Source organism: Lytechinus variegatus, chromosome 3, assembly GCF_018143015.1.
Source record: "Lytechinus variegatus isolate NC3 chromosome 3, Lvar_3.0, whole genome shotgun sequence".
Lineage (NCBI taxonomy): Eukaryota > Metazoa > Echinodermata > Echinoidea > Temnopleuroida > Toxopneustidae > Lytechinus > Lytechinus variegatus.
Genome location: NC_054742.1, coordinates 5854143 through 5878972, shown reverse-complemented (window position 1 = coordinate 5878972; position 24830 = coordinate 5854143). Strand labels below are relative to the sequence as shown.

The 24830-nt window shown below is 35.3% G+C and overlaps 1 protein-coding gene across 5 annotated transcripts in view; it reads right to left on the bottom strand.

Moving 5' to 3' along the window:
• The window catches only part of LOC121410073 (amidase-like), a 57753-nt gene that overhangs the window by 17876 nt on the left and 15047 nt on the right, over window positions 1-24830 (bottom strand). For 2 of the 5 annotated variants that reach the window (XM_041601928.1, XM_041601926.1), the window contains exons 2-7: window positions 20373-20449; window positions 19356-19493; window positions 4943-5040; window positions 3775-3911; window positions 3233-3405; window positions 1341-1480 (exon numbers count right to left, since the gene is read on the bottom strand). In XM_041601928.1, coding sequence (XP_041457862.1) covers window positions 1341-1480; window positions 3233-3405; window positions 3775-3911; window positions 4943-5040; window positions 19356-19422 — 615 coding nt within the window. In that variant the 5' untranslated portion in view covers window positions 19423-19493; window positions 20373-20449. Of the gene's footprint in view, window positions 1-1340; window positions 1481-3232; window positions 3406-3774; window positions 3912-4942; window positions 5041-8223; window positions 8305-19355; window positions 19494-20372; window positions 20450-24830 lie in introns of those variants that run through there. The other 3 variants (XM_041601930.1, XM_041601927.1, XM_041601931.1) reach the window with 2 other exon arrangements.

The following is a 24830-nucleotide window of genomic DNA, read 5'->3' as shown; positions in this document are numbered from 1 at the left end:
GCACGTTTGCCAATGAGGATCCCCATAGAAAGTACAACAGTTTTCAAACTCCCATAATTTGCTTATTTCATAACCGATTTTGATGAAACTTTTTTTAAATTGTTCCTCTCATTTTACTCTTTCCAATAAGATTGCTTCTCGTGTTGGGTTTTGGTTTCCTTTAATATTAGCAGATTTCGATCTCTCATTAATCAGATTGAAAAATAAGGTTCACGAATTCCTAATAATGAAATTTTCCTTATTTTCAGACTGGAATATCGATATCGACAAGTTTCATCTCGCGATTAGGAAGAAGTATATAGTCATTTTCATATGATGACAAAATGTCCTTACAATTTCCCCGGGTGCTTGGTCTAAATAATATATTTTTTTAAATCGGCTCGCGCTTCGCGCTCGTATCATTCAAGTACGATCAATATCCACTTCACAATTTTCCTACGATGCTTGAAATAGTTCTTAAAATTACCCTCTTCAGAACGCCTTCAAATTTGTTAAGCTCGCGCTTGCGCTTTATTGATTTTCATAATAAAATAAATGAATCTAGAATGCAGATTCTAGGTCTAAATCTAAAAAACACAGTTTTTTCATTATTCAAAACGTGCCTGAATTATCCAGTTTGATATCAGAATATCTAAAATGTTATGGGTAACTGCAAACAGTTCTTACGGTCTGTTTTCCTTCAGGCCAGAACGTACTATATCAAAACTTTCTGCTAGAGATTCGCAGTAATTATTTAGTTACATACACAGTTTGCTCAGGATCACAATCATTGCTGTTCAATTTTTACGACAAAATACATGAAATTTCCGTAAAAAATTAGCTCGCCCTTGTACTGTTCAATTAGGGCTTTATATAACAATATTTTTGTATGTTTTGTGAGAATAAAGCTAAAAAGTGATTGTTTTGACTAACCCTTCAAAGAAACAAATAAAAATAAACTTTGAGCGGCCGATCGGGGAAAATATGGGTACAAAAAAAATCGCCCCCCCCCCCCCCCGTTATTGGCGAAAGCTTGATCCACCCCTGCGACCGTTTGCGATCATTTTGGTCACAATACGTAAATGTTGCGCACAATCGCAACGGTTGGAAGTAGTCGCGCCACCAATTGTGAAAGGGGCCTTAAACCTACCTGATATACCGATTCAGATACAAAGGAAACGCTGGTATCAATATTTACTGCGCTCGGGTATTTTATTTAATGGGTGAATTTCCTGTTTTTCCAGTGTGGATGGCTTTACATTTTATTTTGTAGATTTCACTATTTAAGGTGAATTTCTGAAGTTAGCAAAATATTTACTACATGATTGAATTTTTATAGGTATCAATAGATGGAGACATACTGCAACAGCACTGCCAGAGCTTGATCCTCCACATGATATTGTGGTATCATGAGGGTTAAATACTGGTCCTTTAGCTGCTGTGTAACTGCTCCCAGATAAACACAGATTTTCACAGGTTGTCTTGCCGGCAATAAATCCCCCTGGTGGTGAGAATTCAACGAAACAAGAAAAAGGTGATGTCAAGTTTCCTTTAGTTTGAAGATTTACTTATTGACACCATTCACTAAAAATACAGATCACATCCAAGAAAATCCACATATTTATACAGTAGAAACAAAGACATGAAAGATAGACCACTCCATTGCAAAATATCGTACATCCAATTAGGCAATTAGAGGGGATGAGAAGAAAGTAATGTGAACTATTATAAGAGTTCTTCTCTGATATATGACATTAATTTCATATGTCTTACTCTTGGGGGTATAAAAAAGGAATCATCATTAGACTTGTACTTGCATTTGTTAATTCAAGTGTTGAGTTGTCGAAGCAGTTTTCTTCTCCTATACAAGCCCTATTGCAATTTAAGATGAAAATTAGTATTAGAAATTAGTATTATTAGAAACTAGTATTCCTCACCCCCCCCCCCCATCACGAGTGTTCATGATCATTGCTCAGTGATCCAGTTATAGCCTGGTACATATAATGTGCCTGGTTGCCAATATACAATGTTACAGGTTAATTGCTAGGTCCTATATCGTGACACTTCTTTATTCATATTATTTTAGTTGAATAAATAGACGGGTCAATATAAGACCAAAAATACCATTACCTGGAACAAATGACAACAAATGGTTTTCAACCATGGCCCTGGGACGCAGGGGTGCTGGGGTGCTAAAGTATCCGCAATATTTTCCTTAGGGGTGCTGTGTATTGTATGTTATTTTCCAGGCAGCTCCCCACCCCCCCCCCCCCCAACGTTAATTTTTTAAAATAAAAAATGCATTTTTAGAATGTCCAGATTTTAGCTGTAGATCTATACACGAGCATGCATGTTTATTCAGATTCGTGCAGCTTTTTTATTATTAAAACGTTTAGATCAGAACGTTTATCAAAAATTTTCTGCTCGCGCTCCGCGCTCACATTTTTTTTTTAATACCCAATGCCCCATCCTTTTCTTGATTTGAAAAACATGAATAGAGTGTCCCGTTTTTTGGTCTGAATTCTCAATTTTGTTTCCGCTCGCGCTTCGCGCTAACATTAATTGTATAGTTATATACCTACAATGTTCATGGTTACAAAACGTTCATAGAATGTCCAGTTTTAGGTCAGAAATTTTCAGGACATAATACATGAAATTGTCATAAAAAAATTATACATTATAATTATATATAAATGTACATGTTCTTTTGTAAACCTAAAGCTAAGAAGTGACTGTCCTATATTTATTTATATTCATTATATATGTGTGAGAGTATGTGTGTATGTATAAAAGAACAATGGAAAACGCAATTGTGTCCCCCCCCCACACACACACACACACCTTTGAGTGGTCCAGTATGTTCGAAAATCCAAGATGGCTTCCAAAAATGGAGTATGATATTGTTTTAACTACTGAAAAAACTATGTAGATTGCTCAATATCCAGTAGTTTGATTTTGTGTCTATACCATGGTTACCAAGTTACAAGGAAAGTCAGGGGTCTGGTATATCCAAAAATCCACGATTGCTTCAAAAAATTGATTCTGAAATGGCTTCTAATACTTAAAGCAGACATAGCCCACTTCATATTGGCCCGAGAGATGTACTTTCGATGTGTAATCCATGGTTTTTAAAGTCAAAAAACTAGTTGAACGGACAGTCAGTGGTCAAACCATACATTGACCCATCTTAAACTTGTTAAGAGTCAACCAATTAAAATTATAATAGGTGTCGAGACGATAATATATTTTGTACCTTCTTCCAGAATTCTATTGACAACCGTTGCATCAAAGTCCGGTGTGTATCCTTCAAGCGCGAAGCATCCATTCATCATCGGAACCCCTGCTACTGCTACATTATCCTTGATTGCTATCCGTTTTCCTGCCAATTTACCACATCTAGATCCCTGGATCTCGCATTTCCAGTACCTGTAAGTGGTAAGGGAGTATAGCATCGGATTGAGGGGGGCAACGGTCCTTGTCCATTATTTTGACACATATTACCAGCATTCATTTGCGTATGTTTGTGTGTTTTTATTCCTTGTAAAATTAAATGGGTATGCTTTAATTAAGAGCCGAATCAAGGTGTTAGAAATAAATGTACTCATGTTCTGAATTGACAACAAATCGAAAGACTGATATACATGATATACTTAATAGATAAAGTGGAATTTATGAAATACAGCGAAAGCTTATACCCAAGGTAATCAAACACCGTATAACCTCTCTTATGAAATAAAGACCTCGAATACACACATAGTATTACCCCCCTAACGTTTAGAACCATTATGATCATACCATGCATTATAAGGATTTTCTTGTTGGTTTGGTCTGTATCCAGGCAGTCTGGGATATTTGGTTGGTAATCTTGGCTCCATCAACCGCTCTGCATTGTTTATACTTTCGATACTTTCTCCGATTATCTCTTTGTAGTTCTAAAATTATCAAACATAAAAATGGAAGACATGAATTTCAATTTAATCCAGTATTCACGTCCAGTTTTATTTCATTAAAGAGAAATTAATATGAGAACAAAATAAAAATATTTTAAAAATAATGGACATCAACATAGCATCATTTAAAACAAAGAAACAATTATAAAATAAGAGTTGTCACATAGTTATGACAACAGAGATGAAACAAATGAGTAGAAACAGTAAAATAAAAACAATATAAAAAAGTTTCTTGAAACGCACACATGCAAGAGAAGTGATCATTAAAACAATATTCATGGTAACATAGTTGATAGTACAACATAAAATCTGGCATAAATGGGAGATGAAGTGAACGAAACTATTAATTTATTTATTTCTTTGATGAATTCATAACAATTTATTGATCGGAAATTGTTCGGATATTCATTTGCAGAGAAAATTTTAGAGTTCATTGTAATGATTTGCCAAAATCTATAAAGTACAATATTTTATTGAACGGTGTGGGAGAATGGCCGGCGGAGAAAATCCGCTGAATTAAAAAAAAGATTATTGTACGTGGTTTATCAATACAGACACGTGAAAGAACTTTATATCTTATGTTACGTGAACATTGATATGTTTGTGCACGAGGTATATATATGTGTGTTTATCTGAGGGAGTTTTTGGCAGGGGCGGATCCGGAATTTCATAGGGAAGCAAATTTGAAACCATAAGAGCATACGCAAATATACAAAAACATACCCTCACTCATTTGCACAAATTTCTTTTTAAGCAATGTTTGAATTTAAGCATATCAATAAACAATTAATTCATTTGCGAAACGCGCATTTCTCAATTCTCAGAATACATTTATATCAACATTTTCTGTTTGAATCCTATTTGATTGGCGGTTCTCTTTTCGTTCTCATGTTATGTAGGCCTTATTGGTCATTCTTTTTATTTTTTCTATATTTTATTTTATTGTATTTTATATGCGCTGTCCTATAGAAAAGCTATTTAATAAATAATATCAAAATATCTGTTCATCAAACCTGAATGTCTTCGTCTTCATAGTGAAATCCAAGATCATGTGCAATATCTTTCAACTGGCCATTGGTGGGTTTTCTTACCGCAGGACATACGTACAGGTCTAAAGGAATGAATTAAAAATGATTCATGAATTAGATGGAATCTTTCTGGGGCCCGTTTCTCAACACCTGGACAAGTTAGTGATATAGCTTTATCCACCAACCACGAAGTTAGTTCCAATCTTACTAAACCTGTTTCTCGAAAGGCTTCCTAACTAGAATACCTTGATATCGATATTATCGGTAAAAAGAGCAGACGACACGTAGCCTTAGTCACCAAATAGCATAATTTTCAAAAAGAAAAATGATGACAAAATTGCAAATATTGTGATGAATTGGGAAATACCTTCTTTCAAAAAATATTTTCAAAAATAATAGCACAGGTTAATTATGCATTATACATACTTAGACCATGAAGACTGGAGCATTCAATTGCTGAGAAAATTGAATTATGAATCATTCATTTCATGACTAAAAACTCACAAGTGGACGTTGAGATGGGTCCCCCGGGATATCCAATTTTAATAGTTTACGAAAGTAAACCATAACGGTTTCCTTTGTTAAATGATGATAATTATACAGTCTTTTATGATTCCAAAATAATCAAAATATAGTTTACCATAAAGTTTTTAAATCTTTGATACAGAATCATACGATTTGATAAATTCTATGCATAAATTAGAGATAAAATTTATCCAAATGTTATAGGGTTCTGAAAACGACAAGTACGAGTCCATTTATGGATGGCCTGACGTGGTAGAATCTTTATCGATTAAATTATTTTACTTTTTTCAAAATAAATGTTTTTTAGAAGTTTTACTAACAGTTTTTATAGTTTCTTAGTATTGCAATTATCATTGAATCATAGCATTATCCCACTTGCTTTGTAATGTAATTTCAACCTCTATGATTGAAATACGTAAGATTATAATTTTCTAATTTCTAGGAACTTTTGCATGTCATGGTCTACCCACGTGATGCTACCAGGTCACTAAGAAAGAAGTTATGACAGCTCTGGAGGTGTCATAAATATTTAGTGACGTTGTTGTACCCGATCTTGGCAAAGAGGACTTCGTGAAACGGTTAGCGGACAAGTAGATCACTATTTCCGATTTAGTCAAAAAGTTTGACTTATGACGGTGTTGAGAAACGGGCCCCTGGAGATCACTTAAGGGGATGGTCAGGGCTGAATATGTATATCTAAATAAATAGAGTATAATTAACAGAGCAAAATGCTGAAAGTTTCATCAAAATCGGATAACAAATAACGAAGTTATTGAATTTTAAATTAACAATATTTCGTGAAAGCAGTTATATGCACATCGTCATGAATATTCATTAGGTGGGCTAATGAGACTGTGGGGTTGACAAGGAAAATGTCTCTAGTTTTTCACTTCCGTGGTGCGCCAAACGCAACCACGGTACTTGGACATGATAATATGTAAAATATTATGTGTGAATACATGCAGCATGTTGCCATTGCTAAATTCTGCTCCTAAACACAAAATTAAAATACTAATATGCGAAATCGTACCATTGATTCGACTGGAAATTCCGCCATTCACACCGGGTGTTAAAGGGGAAGTTCACCCTGACAGAAAGTTTATTGTAAAAATAGCAGAAAAATTACTGAAAAATATTGCCGAAGGTTTGAGAAAAATTAATCAAATAACTAAATAGTTATTAGAAATTCTATTATTTGATTTTTTACGTCATATGCGAACAGCATTCCTACATAGCGAATGGTAAAAAATAAATGAAATGTCATTTTCTCAGAAAATTGAAAATGGTTTTCACTGTAACTTTTGTATATCAATAGACAAATCGTTTCACACCCGATCATGAAAAGAAAACAAAATCAAGTCATCAGGAACCATACAAAATTTGAAATTTATGCATTTTATATCACACATGGATCAGCTGCTCGTTTATGACGTCACAAATCCAAAACTTTGAACTCTAATAACTTTCTGACTCTTTAACGGATTTTCCTCAAACCTTCACCAATATTTTTTACTATTTTTTCTGCTATTTTTACAAGAAAGTTTTCTTCAGGGTGAACTTCCCCTTTAAGGACTTCTGCGAACGCGTGCAAGCGTGTACAATGCATGTAACCTCGTTCGCGTTTTTTTTTTTAATTCGCTGTACACGCTATACGTATCAGTCAGTCGGCAAGCCCCTATGTTAATGAGCAAGATTTATCCAAGTCCTCTCGTGGCTGAATTCATGTCCCTGCAAAATCTCGTGAATTGTTAGACTTTCTTTCTCAAAGAATTTAACCACTTTTCCTTGAGTAATATTCATTATTCTTTGTACCATGGGAAAGAGTAAATGTTACTTTTTTTATATTTCTTTTGAATGTAATATTTCGATAAATAAGTTAATGTTTTACCTGAAAAGATGCATCATACAAAATTTTCTTCCTCTGTTTTCATTTGCAAATTGTGCAACATTTTGCGTTTTAGGCACAAACACTATTTATATCATCAGAAAGCTCAAATTCTATACTTTCTTACAATGTCACTCTTGACATTTGGCATCTTTTAGATGGGTCAGCAGCCAGCTTTTTCCATCAAGATGCAAGACGAGATTTCTGAAATTTCTGAGTAACATAAAATCCAGAGTTCTTATTGGCTGAATAATGTTTTCAAAACAACAGGCGCGGGTAGTTTGAAGAGATTACCACATGGTGAGTGTGACCTTGTAGATGTTCAGTGTGGGGAACATTGGAATTTGCGTGGGTGTGTGGTCTCTGTGAACAATCAGAGCGCAGTATTCTTTCTTTTGAGCTACTAAATGTACTTGTCCTATGAAAAGCTGGCTGCTGACCCATCTAAAATATTTACATCTTCTTATAAAAATTATATCATATCAAAGCTTAGATCTTCAACTCTATCATGATCTTAAAATCATCTGTGCTCAAACAGAAATCAAGTGTGAAAGCAACAAATTTTGTTGCATGAAAAAAAAATTCTTGATTTAGATCAAAAGTTTACCCTATATTTCATTATTATTTTATAAATCCAAACACATGACCTAAAACAATGATTCTTCTTCTTTACAAAGAAACCAAAAACATGAAATTTGGTCAAAATTTAGAGCAGCAATGGCCGAATAAAAAGAGGTGTTTTGGTTACAGAATACAGAATCTATGATGGCGGATAAGATGCCGTAGTCTCCGTCGTGTTTTGACAGCGAAAATGACGATTTACCACCAGCAAATATATGCTACATGCACGTCTTACCAAGGGAGAGAGCCAGTAAACTACTTTCAAGTAAAGAGCTAGAACAAGCCTTTGCTGCATTCATTGATGTAGACTACCTTGGACTTCAGAATAAAAATAGCTATTCGTGCAGCAGAGAAGTTTGCGATTGACTTGCAGCCATAGGCGGCGGAAGCGGGGGGGACGGGGGGACGTGTCTCCCCCTAAATTTTAGGTGGGGGGACGGTCCCCCCCCTAAATTTTTTATTGATAATCTTCTTTTTTTTTTTGCTTGTCAATTTTTTTCCTGCGTCCCCCCTAAATTTCATGTGGCCCCCCCTGAAACGTGTGTTGTCCCCCCCCCCTAAAATTTCGGTTGATGACCTTTTTTTTTTTTTTTTTTTTTGCTTGTCAAAAATTTTTGGGGCGCTTGTCCTAAATTCCCCTAAATTTATTGGCTTCCGCCGCCAATGCTTGCAGCCCGGGCGGCTCCGGGAGACCGGCCCCACCAGCATTTCAGCAAGATCCGAATGGATCAAACTAACGTTATAGATGTAACGCGTTACGTCTTGCCCAGAGCCAGTTTAGTTATCTCTGATTTAACCCCACCAGAATTTTTCATGAAATCAGAGCCACACTTTTGAGAACTCAAATATGCATATCGTATTCTATTTGAACCATGTGTTGCAGAAAAACGTATGGGAATGATAACACAGTTGGGCTTAATTGGGAGAAAGTTCATGTAAATAACTTGTAAGTCCACTATAATGACACGTGTGCGCTATTTTATTTCAAGTTATTTCATAAAGCAATAGGTTTGAATGATTTCCTGTATGAAATTAAAAGGAAGGACTCCCCTAATTGTTTATTTTGTAACAGTGACCCGGAAACCTATTTACACCTTTTAATTGAATGTCCTGTTGTGAAACCCATTTGGGATAAAGTTATGAAAGCTATTATTAATGAGACCAAAAGGCCTAATTAACAGAATGTTTCAAAATTTGAAAAGATGTTCGGTTATACTGATGATACATTCCTTACACGTTTGTTTATTTTGCTTCAATTATATTTATATTTGTTAATTTCAGAATAAACCACCAAATTTTGATTGCTATAAAGCATATTTGACCTCTAACAAGGATATTGAATATCGTATTGCCAAGGAAAATAAACTTACGAGCCATTTTCGGAAATGGAGATTTAAGTTGTAAGATATTCACTTTTAATTTTTGTAAGTGAAGAATATATTAATATGCCTTCTGAGGATGGAAATTTGTTAATATCTAATAGGTGAATCACCTGATTACCTGTTATTTACATTCTTGCCTTTACTATACTACAGGGGATGAGGAATACTTAGAAGTGTCGAGTGACTGCTTTTACTACATGTTTATCACTTATTCTGTTGATAAGCTGTACTTTTTCTTATGTAAACTAATGATGTGTATGCTGCTTTTTTATTTCTTATTTTTATTTTCAAATTAATTGTATTGTTTATAAGTGATTTGTTAAACAAAATCATGAAAAATCAATTTTTTAAAAAAGGTCGTCAATACCTGACAGGACATACAGGCTGTTCACATATTTTGTTGGCCTAATATAACTTGTGATTGACCTGCAACTATTGTTTAGAGATTGGTTATATTTCCTTTGACTGAGGAGATCTTTCGAAGACAGTACCCGCATACTCTGTAGCAGAGAATAATTTCATGTTTTAAATCCATTGACCTTTGAATTCAATTCAATACAAATAAACATTTATTTTCCTCCATTTTACAGAATTACTCATTTTTGTTAACAAGAATTCACATGAAATCAATTTCCATAAAGAATATAAATATAAACAACTTATGTGTACAGAGGAAGGCGTCGGTCCCTAGGGCGGGATACGCCTGTGGACAAATAAAATATATACAATACACAAAGTACAATACAAAGATAAGAAGGGCTAGGAATAGAGAAGAGAAGTAGGGAAGAAAACGGGAAGAAAACGAGAAAGGGAGAAGTGAGCAGGAAGGCGGGCATGAGTTACCGAGTACCGAACAAAACCGAGTACCGATGAAAAAGTGACTTTGAAGCCCAAGGAGTTCAAAGTCACAACTTTGAATACAACTTAACCTTACCATGTTCCTAACGAAGTAATAATGCAAAACATAAATTTGTATGTATATATTGAGGTCAATGATCCTTTAAGTCATTGTCTTTAGAGTTCGACAGAGCAGTGGCCGCGGAACCAGGGTGACCAGACGTCCCGTATTTCCCAGGATTGTCCCGTATTTTGCTTCTTTGTCCCGGCGTCCCGACAAACCCTTCCCGGGACGCCTATTTGTCCCGTATTTCAGAATATTAAACAAAATATATTTAAAAGTGACGAATTTTCATCAAAGTAACCAACAGATGATGAAGCAGAGACAATAATAAAATCGATAAATAAACTTATGCAAGTTCTGCGGTGATTTTCTTGCTAAACATCGCAAACGAACTGGCCTCCTGCCAGTGTGTGGCAGCCTGCTTGCTATAGGCATGTAGGATCTAAGCATATTTTCTGCAAACATGCCAAAATAATCACAAAATCGGCGGGAAATTTGTATAATGATATTATGGGTTCTCAGATTACTGATTTGGAGATGTGCAGATCGGAGGAACAAGTTCTTAATGAGTTTTCATTACTAGATCGATCAAGTTGTTTCAGCTTTCGTTTTGAGTCTTGTTGTGTATGATGCAGCAATGTTTCATCCAAGGGCGCCAGAAGCGGGGGGGGGGCACTTGCCCCCCCAAATAATTTTTTTTAATGTGCCCCCCTGAAAGTAGAAAAATGATTATTATTTAGGGACAAAAGCAAACGAAGGCACTTTTCTGACTGAAAATTGTCATTTCCATTGTCAAAAGTGACAAAAAAATTGTCCCTGACGGGGCAAATACATTATCATTGTAAGCCTCTTTGATAAGCCCCTTTTCCATCTTATTACAGTGTGATAACGTTTAACCTTTCAAAGAATACATTTCAGACTAAAAGCGAATGGCAAATTGATAGTGGTCGACCAATGATTAGGTTTATAACTCTATGATGCTGGCTGTGTCGTCTGACAAACGCGCGGTCGCCCAGAAACGCTCAGACCGGACCCGATATCACAAACGCGCGTGAACACATACTCGGACATATCTATGTCATAGCTGTCAAGCCCAGAAACCATAACATCTCGAGAAACTTGTTTCAATTACAGTGCTAGCAAGTCAGTGCCCTAAAGAAAATTGGGACCTTTCGCAATCATCACGGACGCTAGTATTAGGGTCCCCTCACACAAAAGTTAACGCTTAATCATACACTTGATTTTTAAGATTGATTATGCATTACAGTCAATAGAATCAAACGTAGAAAACTGCTCTACGATCAATGCTAAGCTTTGTGTAACAGGGGTGTTAAAGGCCCTACAAATCTGCTTTTCGTGTGCAAAATCCCTTTTCGCGACACCCGTACCGCATACATGCATGTATATTACGACAGATGGCTGGAGATATTCAAAATGCAGGACCTAAAATAGATTTATGACATGGAGAAGAAAGTGGTTTTTCAAACAAATCGAGAACATATTGAGTGAGGAAAAACTTACTGAATGAAGGCTTAAATATAGATCATTACAGTCCATCGAATCGATATTATATTTAATGTGGATTATTGGTGGATCACTGGCAATTGATTTCATGGATAAGATCAACCTCTCCAGCCGAACATTTCGCACGCGTTGATATGTACACATCATATGCGATACCTTTGAACTCGTTTCCTTTTGTTTCTTTGTTTCTTTTGTTTACTCCTTATACACAAACGATATGCCTCTCGCACACGATGTGAGGGGCATTACGTTTTACATTCCCCAGAAATGGGGATTAGATTCAAATTCCGGGGGGACCACTTCCATTGATGAGTGGATACCAGGCACGACCATGGGGTATCGAAAAGTACCCTAAACATGCTAAACAAGGGAAGCAATTCTTTTCCAGATTATGAAAATGCATCTCTTAACAAGTATTTGGCTTGTGAAACCCTACAAGTATTGAATATATCCCTTATTTCAGCATTCGTTTTGACACCCTTATAACGATACATAGGCCTATATACGTAACGTACCTGCCCACTCTGTCCCCTTTTACGGGTGGTCGCTACTGGTATCCACTAATCAATGGAAGTGGGCCCCCCGGGCGGCCTCTCGAGCTCTAGGAGGAGTCAAATGTGGCTTTGGAAAGTCGTCCTCAATCGGATAAATCGCTGTTACCATAGTAGCAACCAGAATTTTGCACACGAAACGCATATTGAATGTTTCCGTCGCAGATGCGAAACGAAAAAAAATCTCATGTCACACAATTTGCATTGCAGGACTGAGTTTTACGACCATGATGACGGGCCCAAAAAGTCCCTTCCAAAGTCAACTACCGTTGTAAATAAGCGTCCGCGTCCTCAAACGAAAGGTCGGGAATACCAAGGTCATTTCAGCTCAATATAGACATGTTATCAGAAAATTACACAGAGAATAATCACGTGTAGAGGATTATAATTCATAATTTGTGAAAATGGTGAATCCCACTCGAAAGCAACTTGAGATAATGTTTAGACATGAAAAAAAATAAAATCATTTGTGAAAGTGTTTTCTTGACCGGACTCATATCATCCGAGATATGAATAAACATATAAATAAAGAATATAAAAGAAAACAAATAAGCGTTACAGTACTGCTCTACTATGAAGAAAAATCTTAAGATATTTTCACAGCCCCGTATTTTCCTCTATTCCTTTTCATTGGCATGATTGGAAGGCGTTTTGTCTGATACTATTTCAGCTCATATGATATAGCACTTATGTATTTTAGATTCAAAAACTTCTTCCCAATACCTGTTACTAATCACATCGAGATGGCAGCTATGTTCTCTGGTTCATCCCAGCTTTTCTTATGGACGTTTGCAAATGAAGATGAGAAAGGTCATATCACACTGTCAAAAATATTGTGCCCCCTTCGGGATTTTGCCCCCCCCCCAAAAAAAAAAATTAAAGTGTTCCGGTGCGCCTGGTTTCATCTAATTTTTACATAAAAAATCACTTTGAAATTTTATTCATTTCTAAAACTTTTTTTTTTAGTCTTAAAAATATATTTGAAAAACACCAAATTTCATTATGATTTTTTGTTAGATGCTTGGATTTTTTTTTTGCTTTAATTCTGAACTTTCTCTTTCCTTCTTTTCTATTCTTCTTTCTTCATTCTTCTACCCTTCCTGCTTGCCCGTTTGTTCCATCTATCTTGATTTCCTATTTGCCTTTCCTGATCTTTTCTCTGTCTCTGTGTTTATTTTTTCTTTCTTTCCCCCTGTTTTTACCTCTCTTTATCAAATTTCCTTTTTTTATTTTTCATTCTTTCTTTCTTTAAACTCCCTCTCCCTTTTAATTCTTTCTCTTCTTCCATTGTTTTCATTCCCTCCTCACTTCATTCTTTCTCCCTCGATCTCTTTCCTCTTTTCTTTTATTCTTTATTTCATTTTTCCTTCTATTTCTTTTCCTTATTCTTTCTCCTCCTAGCCCCTTAATTCCTTCCTTCCCTCCTCACTGTTTTCCTTCTTTCTTTGTTTCTTTCAAAGAATTAAGGAAACATGTTTTTTCCTTCATGTTTTCTTTCCTCCTTTTTCTTAATTTCTTTTTTTCTCTCCTTTATTTTGTCTTTCACACATGTATTCTTCTTCAATTCCTATCTTTTCCTTTCTTTCTGTATTCAATTTAAAGAATGACAGAAACTTTTTTCGCTCTTTTATTCTTTCTTTCATCCTTTTATTCTAACTTTCTTTTATTTATTTTTTCCCTTCATTTTCCCCGTAATTTTTTTTTCTTTCTTCTCAATTCATCTCTTTTCTTTCTCTCCTTCATTCTTCGATCACCCTCCCTTCCACAGGTGAAACACTGTAGCCTTCTTTGTTGATCTTTTTTGTCGATTGTCCCGTATTTCATTTTGTGAAATCTGGTCACCCTGCGCGGAACTGCTTTCAAAGTGGGGGGCTGACCATGCCAAAAATCACAATCATATGTTAATTTTTACATTTTTGTACACGGTTCTGAAAAAAAGTGGGGGTAAAGCCCCCAGCCCCCCCCCCCGCTTCCGCGGCCCCTGCAGAGGTCATATCTGACTTACATTTCAATTTTGAATTGGATATTATGACAATATATAACAATGGTGAAAGTTTAATGATTTCATCATTATTTCAGTGATATGATCAGACTAGTGAGTAGCCTTCTACTACAATCAATCATGAAAAATTCTCACAATGGCAGCCATCTAGCATTTATGTAAATTAGACGATATAACTACCAGTTGGATTTTTTCTGGTCTTTAAGTATGGAAAATGCACTGTTTCGAAATAAATTCGTTGCAATGTTTATACAAGAAAGGCCTGTTTATCATTTTGGTTTTATGCAAATAAGACCATGAAGACGTCTTTCCACAACTTGGGTTTTCCTGGACTGTTAGCGTGTCATATTGGAGACTTAATAAAATTGCATCACGGTGAAACAAAGTATGTTGCAATTTATTTGAGGTCAAACCTATTTTTTCCTTGGACTAATGGGTGCAGCCAACCAGGAGACGCCCATGCAACTTTATCCCGGGTAATTGATAAACTAGGGGGTTGTTACGAACAGAACGTGTTTTAATTACCTTGTCATAGATTCGATGTTTGGTGACGTCGAAGCGGGGAAAACGTTTGCCCTTGAGGGCGTTTCTCTTTGGATTCTGATTAATCTGCTTCGAGGGTAATTTCCAGTATGCCCGAATCCCCGAATATTCACGGTAATCCATGCCAGATCAATGCTGTAAGTTTTAAATTGTATCTTATTTTGAAGTTAAGATGTAAGATGATTTTATGAAGATTTTTTTGTAATGATACGGAAAAGGATAAAAATGAAAATTTGATGATTTAATTTGGGCTTGGTTACATATATTAGGTTACTCGGTAATGTGTATAGACATAAGAAATTGTAAGTACATCTACGGTAAGAGTTTATGCAGCAAAAATGAATCTAGATTTATGGCACTGTTGACAGTAGAATCAATAATAAGACAAGAGGTTTATACATATCATTTAGTGGGGTAACTTAACCCTATCTAGGCCGAGGGGGTTTGAGCCAACCCCCCCCCCCCCCTCCAACGATTCGCGCAACATTTTCGCCGCGAGAATTTTTTTGACCGCGCCGCTCGCTGACTCTTTACTTTCGAGTCTTGCGCAACATTTGAGACCAGTTTTACGTCACCCGGGTATGCAGTTCCGAAATTATGCAAGTGCATGTCAGACCAAAAATTGCTCAAAAACGTGATTTCATGTACAAAGTCAAAGCAAATTGTGTTTTCAGCCAAATATCATAAATGTACGATTACTTTAAGTTTTGCTGGTCTAAAATTTATTCATTTTATGGTGTTTATAATCTCAGAAGAGTCCCAAACAAATTTCATTTTAAAAAAATGAAAAACAAAAGGGCTAAAAAACATAGAAACACATAAGAAATTGCAAAAAAAATATATAAAACATGGGAAATTTATCTGACATCGCATTTTTTCCTGTACACTTGCCAAGAACACCACAAAGAGTTTTTACACCAATAATTAAAACATTTGGAGCTTTATTAGGGAGATGAAAAAGTATGATTTCTCAAACTAATTATGCATAAATTAGCATAATCACTTAATAGCAATTTGCATGAAATAAATTACTATACGATTTTGTGGATTATGTCCCAGACAACCTGAGTGCCGGTTTTCGGCGCGATCGCGCGGTCACCGGCCGAGATATCAAGGGGGCTGGGAGCCCCCAAACCCCCCTCCCCCCTCCCGGCCATACGAATTCCCAAAATGGGTTAATTTCATATGCAACTTACATGGAGTATAAAGGAATGATATAAGTAGGCAAATTTGAGTGGAATTTATGCTCTTGTGTACAACAGTGGTGAATTAATTCTTTACACATTTGAAACTGGTTACCATGGGTACGATGTTTAAACCTTTGTTTATTATAATGTTATCAAGGCTTTACTTGTTGAAATATTTATTGATGACCATTTCAAGGGTAGGCATTGGTATGTTAATTGTGGTATGAACAAACTCGATATATTCAGATTCATTCAGTTAGATCAAAGAAAACTAAGCATACCCTTTGGGCTTATACATTTGCAATTGTGTTATAATGTTGACATTCTAGACTCCTTATTTATGATTGTTAATTTTGTTTCTGAACTGCAGATTGAACCATCATTTGTCATCAATTGTCGTCGTCATGATTTCGAATACTTGTAATCAACGTCATTGTTGGACTGTGGAATTTTAAGTTATTGTGAAGTAAATGAGTGTCTTAACTCATCTGTGCTGGATTATTTGATTGGTTGATGAGGGCTGAGAAATAATGACGTTAACAGGGATTTTCAGTTTTAATGTTTATTATCAAGAATTAACGGTGTATGCATATCATACCGCCTGTTCTTCGCCCTCTGTCGTTCTTGTCTTACGCCCTGGTGTAAAGAATGGGTGTGGTATAACTGAACCCCGACTATAACCCTATATCTAAGATGAAATGTAGCCCAGCGCAATTGTCGCGTCACCACCCCCCCCCAAAAAAAAAAAGCACTGCGAGTGATTTGCAATGTACTTTTAGAGCTCATACAGATGAATCATTTCGTCAGAAACGTATTCTGAAAGTCAGAGCTCTGTCCCGCTTAAACGTGTTATAAAGCTATTCCAATATACTTATCGTTCATAATGCCCTACAAAAATATAAGTAATAATTATTCATTTCAATAATAGTAGGGCCTGTAGGGAGACAGTTTTCTGGACTGAGGTTATTATCCTTGGTAAATATGCCGTTGTTATTATTATCAGTAGTAGTAGTCGTAGTAGTAGCAGTAGTAGTTGTAATAGTAGTTGTATTAGTAGTACTAAAACTAGTAGTAATAGTAGTAGTAGTAGTAGTAGTAGTAGTAGTAGTAGTAGTAGTAGTAGTAGTAGTAGTAGTAGTAGTAGTAGTTTTATCAATATACAGTCTAATGACTATCATTTACCTAAAATCAGATCTATTTACAGGACTGGAATCGCGATTGTCTGTCTGGACAGAGCATTAAAGGGGAAGTTCACCCTGATAAAAACTTTGTTGTAAAAATAGCAGAAAAAATAGTAAAAATTATTGGTGAAGGTTTGAGGAAAATCCGTTAAAGAAGAAGAAAGTTATTTGAGTTCAAAGTTTTGGATTTGTGACGTCATAAACGAGCAGCTGCCCCATGTGTTATGTAATATAAAATGCATTAATTTCAAATTTTTTATGGTTCCTGATGACTTAATTATGTTTTCTATTCATGATCGGGTGTGAAATGATTTGTCTATTGACATACAAAAGGTACAGTGAAAACAATTTTGAATTTCCTGAGAAAATGACATTTCATTAATTTTTTACCATTCGCTATGTCATGTATGTAGGAATGCTGCTCGCATATGACGTCACAAATCAAATAATTGAAATTCAAATAACTTTTTAATTATTTGATGAATTTTTCTCAAACCTTCGTCAATATTTTTTTATTATTTTTTCTGCTATTTTTACAATAAACTTTTTGTCATGGTGAACTTCCCCTTTAAACGAGGCGGTTAATCTGAACTAATTTGATTACTCATTAAACAAAATCCTTTCTTAATTCTTACTGATTTAATCAAATATCTTATGAACTTTCTTAATTACCCATGGTCGTACTGTTTATTATTTTAAAGTTAATATTTGTACATGTATAATTTTGTGTCCATTATAGTGTGAATAGATTTTCTCGGGGTTTTTTTATCGTATTACTATACAGTGCGTATAAAAAAAGTTGACACTTTGAAAAAATCCTGTAAAATTCATTTGTAATATCCTGAAGATTTTTCCACATTCTAACATTGGAACAGATCCATTCAAGTAAATGACGATATAACTGTCAAAAAATGTTTCCGCTTGAATGAGCACTACGTACTTTTGAAAAGTTAGTGAAAATGATTGGCGCAGAACTTTGAAATAGTTATGCCAATAAAAGAAGACCTTAATCATGAAGAACACGTGGAATTTAGCTAGTAAAATTGATTTAAAGATATCTTTTACCTTTTTTAACTTGTTTCCCTGCCCAAAACACTTCGAAGAGTGAATTGCGCCCCACCCCACTCCCCCAGACACCGAGGCCATCGAGAGGATATTTGCTTTACACTGAGCTGTGATTTACATGAAATGGCTTCGGCTTGATTTTCATTTTGCTAATCAATGTTCTCAGATCCAGCTGGCACAAAAAGGGTAAAGGTTGTACTTACTAAGTGTTGAAATTTTAATTTGGGTGGCAAAGTTGTTACAAAATGCTTGAATGTATCTGTTTTATTTCAATTGACTAAAAGTGCAAGGCAAATGTGTGAAAATGTTTCTCTGGGTAAGTTTGATTTTTCCCTTGACACAGCGTGGAAACAAGTATTTCTGCACATATTTCTGCGACCTTTACAAAAATGGACAGTGCTCACCCAAGTGTAACATTCTGTCTAAACTTTTAATGTCATTCGATAGATGAGACCCAAAACCATGATTATATGTGGAAAAAATTACCCACATGCTGTATATTCCCATGGCGTTTTCAAAGTGTAAAGTTTTTTTTATATGCACTGTATATTCATTTTGATAGTCATGATAGTGGGCCTACATCTTACAAGCTTTGCTTTTCAGCAGACCCGTCCACCTTTTCTATGTTAGTGCGTGTCGAAATCTGCTTATTTCATGCAGACGAAGTATTTTTTTCCAGTTGAAATGATTTGTTATCGATGAAATTTACTTTAAATTTGTGGAATATTAATCTGAATATGAATAAATGAAATGAATATGCAACACTTACATGAGTTACATGTACACATACCATGCATACTGTTTTAAGCTCTGCTACCTGAATAAAAAAAATGTTAGCATTGTTGATAATAACAAGGAAGCTCCTTGATAATAACTATGGAATCTATTACATTAGTCCGTCAATTATGGTCAATATTTTGGAGTCTAGGTTCTTCATTTGGAGTGTGATCATATACATGCAGCTATGGCCTTCAGTCGCCATCATTTTATAGAATATATCTAGATAAAACATCAGTTCTATATCCACTCACTTGGTAGATGCAAATCAAGCTTTGAAAGTTTATCATCAGACACACGGTTGCTTCTTTGTGACGTCATTTCTTCTTATGTTGTGCACGAACTCTTGATTATTCTCTGCAGTGCCTTCGTTCATAGAGTGTCGTCGATATCTGTAGTCAGTTAATATAAAATTTGAGTTAAACTAGATTTCGGAATTCAGCTTTCGCTATTAGGGAGGTGGAGAAGTATTATAAATTTTCCTGATCTGCCGCTAAAAACCGTCTTCTGATTTTTTTTTGAGGGTGTAATTAAATACTGAAGTTTAAAGCACATTTTTAGATTTGTTCCCAAAAAGAGAAGGTGATACTACCTGAATGATTCGAGTGCGGAACATGAGCTCAAGAATGGTGACAATTCCAACCTGAAAACTGGATCTTTTAGCACTGTTTAACATGTAGGAAAATTGTAAATCGGATATGGACCTAACTAGATCAATGATGTGAGCGCGAAGGGCGACTGAAACTTCTACTGACCTAAATTCTTTCTATTGTATCATGACTATCTTATATTTTTGCGCCGCCAATTGGTGGGATGTGGCTGTTTCGCCCTCATCCACCGACCTGCGTTTGAATTTGACAGCCAGTTTTCATCACATCAGACAGAATATACCAGCATCCATAATGGGTCAGATGCATAAAAAGTAGCCATTGCTAGAAAGTAATTTCTTCAAGCACCGGCAATTGCTAGCCATTGCTTTATTGCTATTTCGCTTTATGCATACACTTTTTAGCAATCGTCAAGTAAATGCTACCAGGCAATTAGCAATTGCTTGAGCTTACTAGCAAAATCATTTGGTAGCTCGTTTTTATGCACATGGAATAAGACAATCAAAATCAATTGCTACTTTTTTATGCATTTGACCCATGGTCATGTAAACAGTACGGACGTGAGAGTACAGTTTTCTGAAGAAGAATAAAATGGAATTAATGGTCCACTTTGCAACAATACAGTAACGTAATAGCTTTAAAATACGTGAGTTGTTGGGTTACCTTTGAAAGGTCTTGAAGGTGGAAAGATGAGCCAGAAATTTCCTTAAACAGAAGTGTCTAGCAGGACTTCAAACAGTCTAAAAGAAGGAGAACATTGCATTAAGACGATGGGTCAGATCCATCAAAAGTAACCATTTCTTTTTCTAGGCTTTTGCTTGATTCCGTATGCACGTATGGTAGTGCCTGAATCCCTTTCTTGCCTTCAGAAAGCAATTGCTAGCGGTTTGAACAATAGCGACGTCACGTTGGTGCGAACTACTACTCACAGAAAATGCGGGACTCGGGGCGGTATGGATAGATAACATTTTCTATTCGATATACAGTGCGTCCCACAAAAACCGAAACCGAGGTTTAGCGATGATTTATCATAATTTAATCACAAATACAATAGAGAAATAACCTATCATTGTAAATCTTGGAATCTGTTCTTTTAGGTGATATACGATAAAAGATTTCACATCTACGCATGAGTAAGTAAAATCAATTTGAAGAAAGGAAAGCAAAAAGTCATTTGGCAGGGGATATCAATATTTCAAAAAGAAAATCACACACCTAAAACGTTCAATATCCACTCTTTATTTTAATAGCTAAATCGCAGAAAATTCAAGAAATAACAATGTTATGTTTCTTCGTAACAATGCTTATATTTCCATATAATTTTATGAAACAAACCAGTTTTCACCGGTTTCCCACCTACGCTATCGCACGAGAGTACTTTAATAATATAACTGAAATGTATAAAGGTTATAGTAAGAAATTATGGAAAGAAATTAATAAATTTACAGGACAGAAACAAAAAATAATGATATACCCAATTCCCTGAATGGGGATGATTTTAACGATTTTTTTTTATGAATGTTGGCAAGAAAATTTCAGACTCATTTAAAAACGATGATTTTGTTTGGATTCATCCTGACAGCATTTATACTTTTACATTCCAGTGTGTCACTAGTGAAAAGGTAACAAATATCCTTTCACAGTTGCCGAATGACTCTAATCTCGACATTTTAAATTCAGATACCAAACTATTAAGTATAGCGCTCCTTTTATAAGTGCATCATTGAGTGTAATCTTTAATGAAAGCCTGTCTAGCGGATCTATACCAGATGACTGGAAGATCGCTCGAACCACTCCAATTTATAAAGGTAAAGGGGATTTGGATGATATGATTAACTACAGGCCAATATCTGTTGTATGTCATTTGGCGAAGTTACTTGAAAAAGATGTACAAAGTCAGTTTCTTTCCTATCTTACAAAACACAATTTCATAAACATTGAGCAAGATGCATTTTTACCTAATCATTCGACAACTACATGTTTACATAAGATATTAGAAGATTGGGATGATTCTTTCAACGAACGTGGGATGGTTGGTGCTTGTTTTGGGGACATATATAAATGTTTTGACTGTATTAATAATATCCTATTGGAAAAAATGGAAAGATATGGTGTTAAAAATAATGAGTTGATATCAGGGTGACCAGACGTCCCGTATTTCCCGGGATTGTCCCGTATTTTGCTTCTTTGTCCCGGCGTCCCGACAAACCCTCCCCGGGACGCCTAATTGTCCCGTATTTCAGAATATTCAACAAAATGTATTTAAAAGTGACGAATTTTCAAAATAACCAACAGATGACGAAGCAGAGACAACAATAAAATAACTTTTGCAAGCTCTGCGGTGATTTTCTTGCTAACCCAATACATCGCAAACGAACTGGCCTCCTGCCAATGTGTGGCAAGCTAGTACTAGCTAGGCATGTAGGATCGGAGCAGATTCTCTCCACCAAACATGCCAAAATAATCACAAAATCGGCGGGAAATTTGTATAATTATATCATGGGTTCTCAGATTCCTCTTTCTTTATTTTCTATCATTCTTCATCCTTCTATCCTTCCTGCTTGCCTGTTTTTGTTCCATCTTTAATTCCTATCTGACCCTTTCTCTCTCTGTGTTCATTTTTCTTTCTTTCCTCCTTTTATTACCCGTCTTCTTTATCAAATTTCCCTTTTTATTTCCTTCATTCTTTCTTTCTTTAAACTTTTTTCTTCTCCCCTCCCTTCCTCTCCTTTTTCTTTTATATAATACAACATGATATATTATTCATAAATGTAACATTTCTTTCCTCATTTCAACAGTAAGGAAACCACAACGTATTATTACTAGGCAAATCTAATTACCGATACGGAACCTGCATGAGGATATTGACGACAATTCAGTGAATGGAATCAAAACAGAACATATACTTGTATATTTATAACAAAATCGAAAGAAAATAATCATAAAGGGATCATGTGAAGATACGGTATCGGGTGTAGGATTTTAATAATATAGTGTTATAAATATTATGTCAGTCAAATTGATTTTAAAAAAAGTCAATCTATTGGTCATCTAACAGTACCGGCATGTATATTGCAATGCAGATTTGATCTCTGCAGCTTTGATTGTAGGCCATATACACTGTTAAAAAAACCCTGATTTTACAGAAAAAAGAAAGAAGATTTTGCAAAAAGCGATATCAGAATCTTTCTGTAAATTCATAAAACATGAATTTTCTGCAATTTTACAGTTACTGTTTAAAAAGGGGAAAGGGTGTTTTATTGAAGGAAATTTGTAAGTGAGGTTCCATATACACCAAATACCAATTTGCTATAAGATTACGCTATATCTGGTAAGATTACAGGTGTTCTCGAGACTCTGCTGCAGGAACTTCATTTATTTGAGTGTAGGTCATATTTGCTTAGAATAACATTTCATTTGATTAGTGATTCATGCCAAAAAAAATATTTATCAAAATGCTTTTTGTTGTGTAATGAAAAAACATATTATGCGAATGCTACACTGTTAGAAAAAATAGAAGAAGTTCCTGCAGCAGAGTCTCGAGAACACCTGTAATCTTACCGAATTGCGTAATCTTACAGGAAATTGGTATTTGATGTATGGAATCTTACAAATTTCCTTGAATAAAACACGCTTTTCCCCTTTTTTAAACAGACCTGTTCTGTTAAATTGCAGAAAAATTCTTGTTTTATGAATTTACAGAATGATTATTACGCAATTCGGTAAGATTACAGGTGTTCTCGAGACTCTGCTCCAGGAACTTCTTTTATTTTTTCTAACAGTGTATGAATGCAGAAGAAAAGAATACATTAAATCAAATATATTGATTATTCTGACCTGATGTTGCCATTAGTCTGCCTCTACACTGCCAAAACTCTGGTGTTGATTTAACACCAGCCGGGAATCTATATATGTCCATACCAGGGAAGTGTTAAACAACACCAGTTTCGTTTTGGTCGAACACCAGATATGTGTTTATAATTACAGTCAACACTAATTAGCATTAAAAAAGCATCGCTTTGATTCCAAACTGGTGATGTTTCAATGCTTCTCTGGTGTGATTCCGGGCTGGTGTTAAATCAACACCGGAGTTTTTGCAGTGTAACTCCACGATTGGTCTATTTCATTCTGATGATGGATTGATATGGTTCGGATAATCTTTAGTGAAGAACAAATGTGTTCTTCATATTCACGTGTAAACATATTATGGTTAGGAGGCGCGATTGCGATATCTCAGTCGGTATATAGAGCGGGGGTTCGGATTCCGGTGACCCTTTTTATTTCCTTCATTGTTTCTTTAAACTTTTTTCTTCTCCCCTCCCTTCCTCTCCTTTTTCTTTTAATTCTTTCTGTTCTTCCATTATGTTTTCACTCCCTCCTCACTTCACTCTTCCTCCCTCTCTTTCCTCCTTTCTTTCTTTCTTTCATTCTTTATTTTATTTTTCCTTCTCATTCTTTCCCTTACTCTTTCTCCCCCCTCCCTTAATTCCTTCCTTCCCTCCTCCCTTACTGTTTTCCTTCTTTCTTTGTTTGCTTCTTTCTTTCAAAGAATGAAGGAAACAATTTTCTTTCCTCCTCCTTTTTCTTATTTTTTTTCTTTCTCTCCTTTATTTTGTCTTTAACACATGTATTTTTCTTCCATTCCTTTCTTTCTTTATTCAATTCAAAGAATGACGGAAACTTTTTTCTCTCTTTTATTCTTTCTTTCATCATTTTATTCTAATTTTCTTTATATTCTTTTTTTTTATTTTTTCCTTCATTTTCCCCTTAATTTTTTCTTTCTTCTCAATATATCTCTTTTCTTTCGTCTTTTCTTTCTCTCCTTCATTCTTTCGTTCACGGCCTCGATCCTTTCCAATTCTTTATAATTGTTCACAGGTGTAACACTGTGTAGCCTTATTTGTTGATCTTTTTTGTCGATTGTCCCGTATTTCATTTTGTGAAATCTGGTCACCCTGGTTGATATGGTTTACTAATAACTTATCAGGTAGAAAACAAATTGTTTATTGTCATGGAAAATCGTCTAAATTTAATCATTCTTCTGTAGGAATGCCACAGGGTAGTGCCCTGGATCCCCTACTTTTTCTTGTTTTTATTGATGACTTAAGTGAATGTTTATTA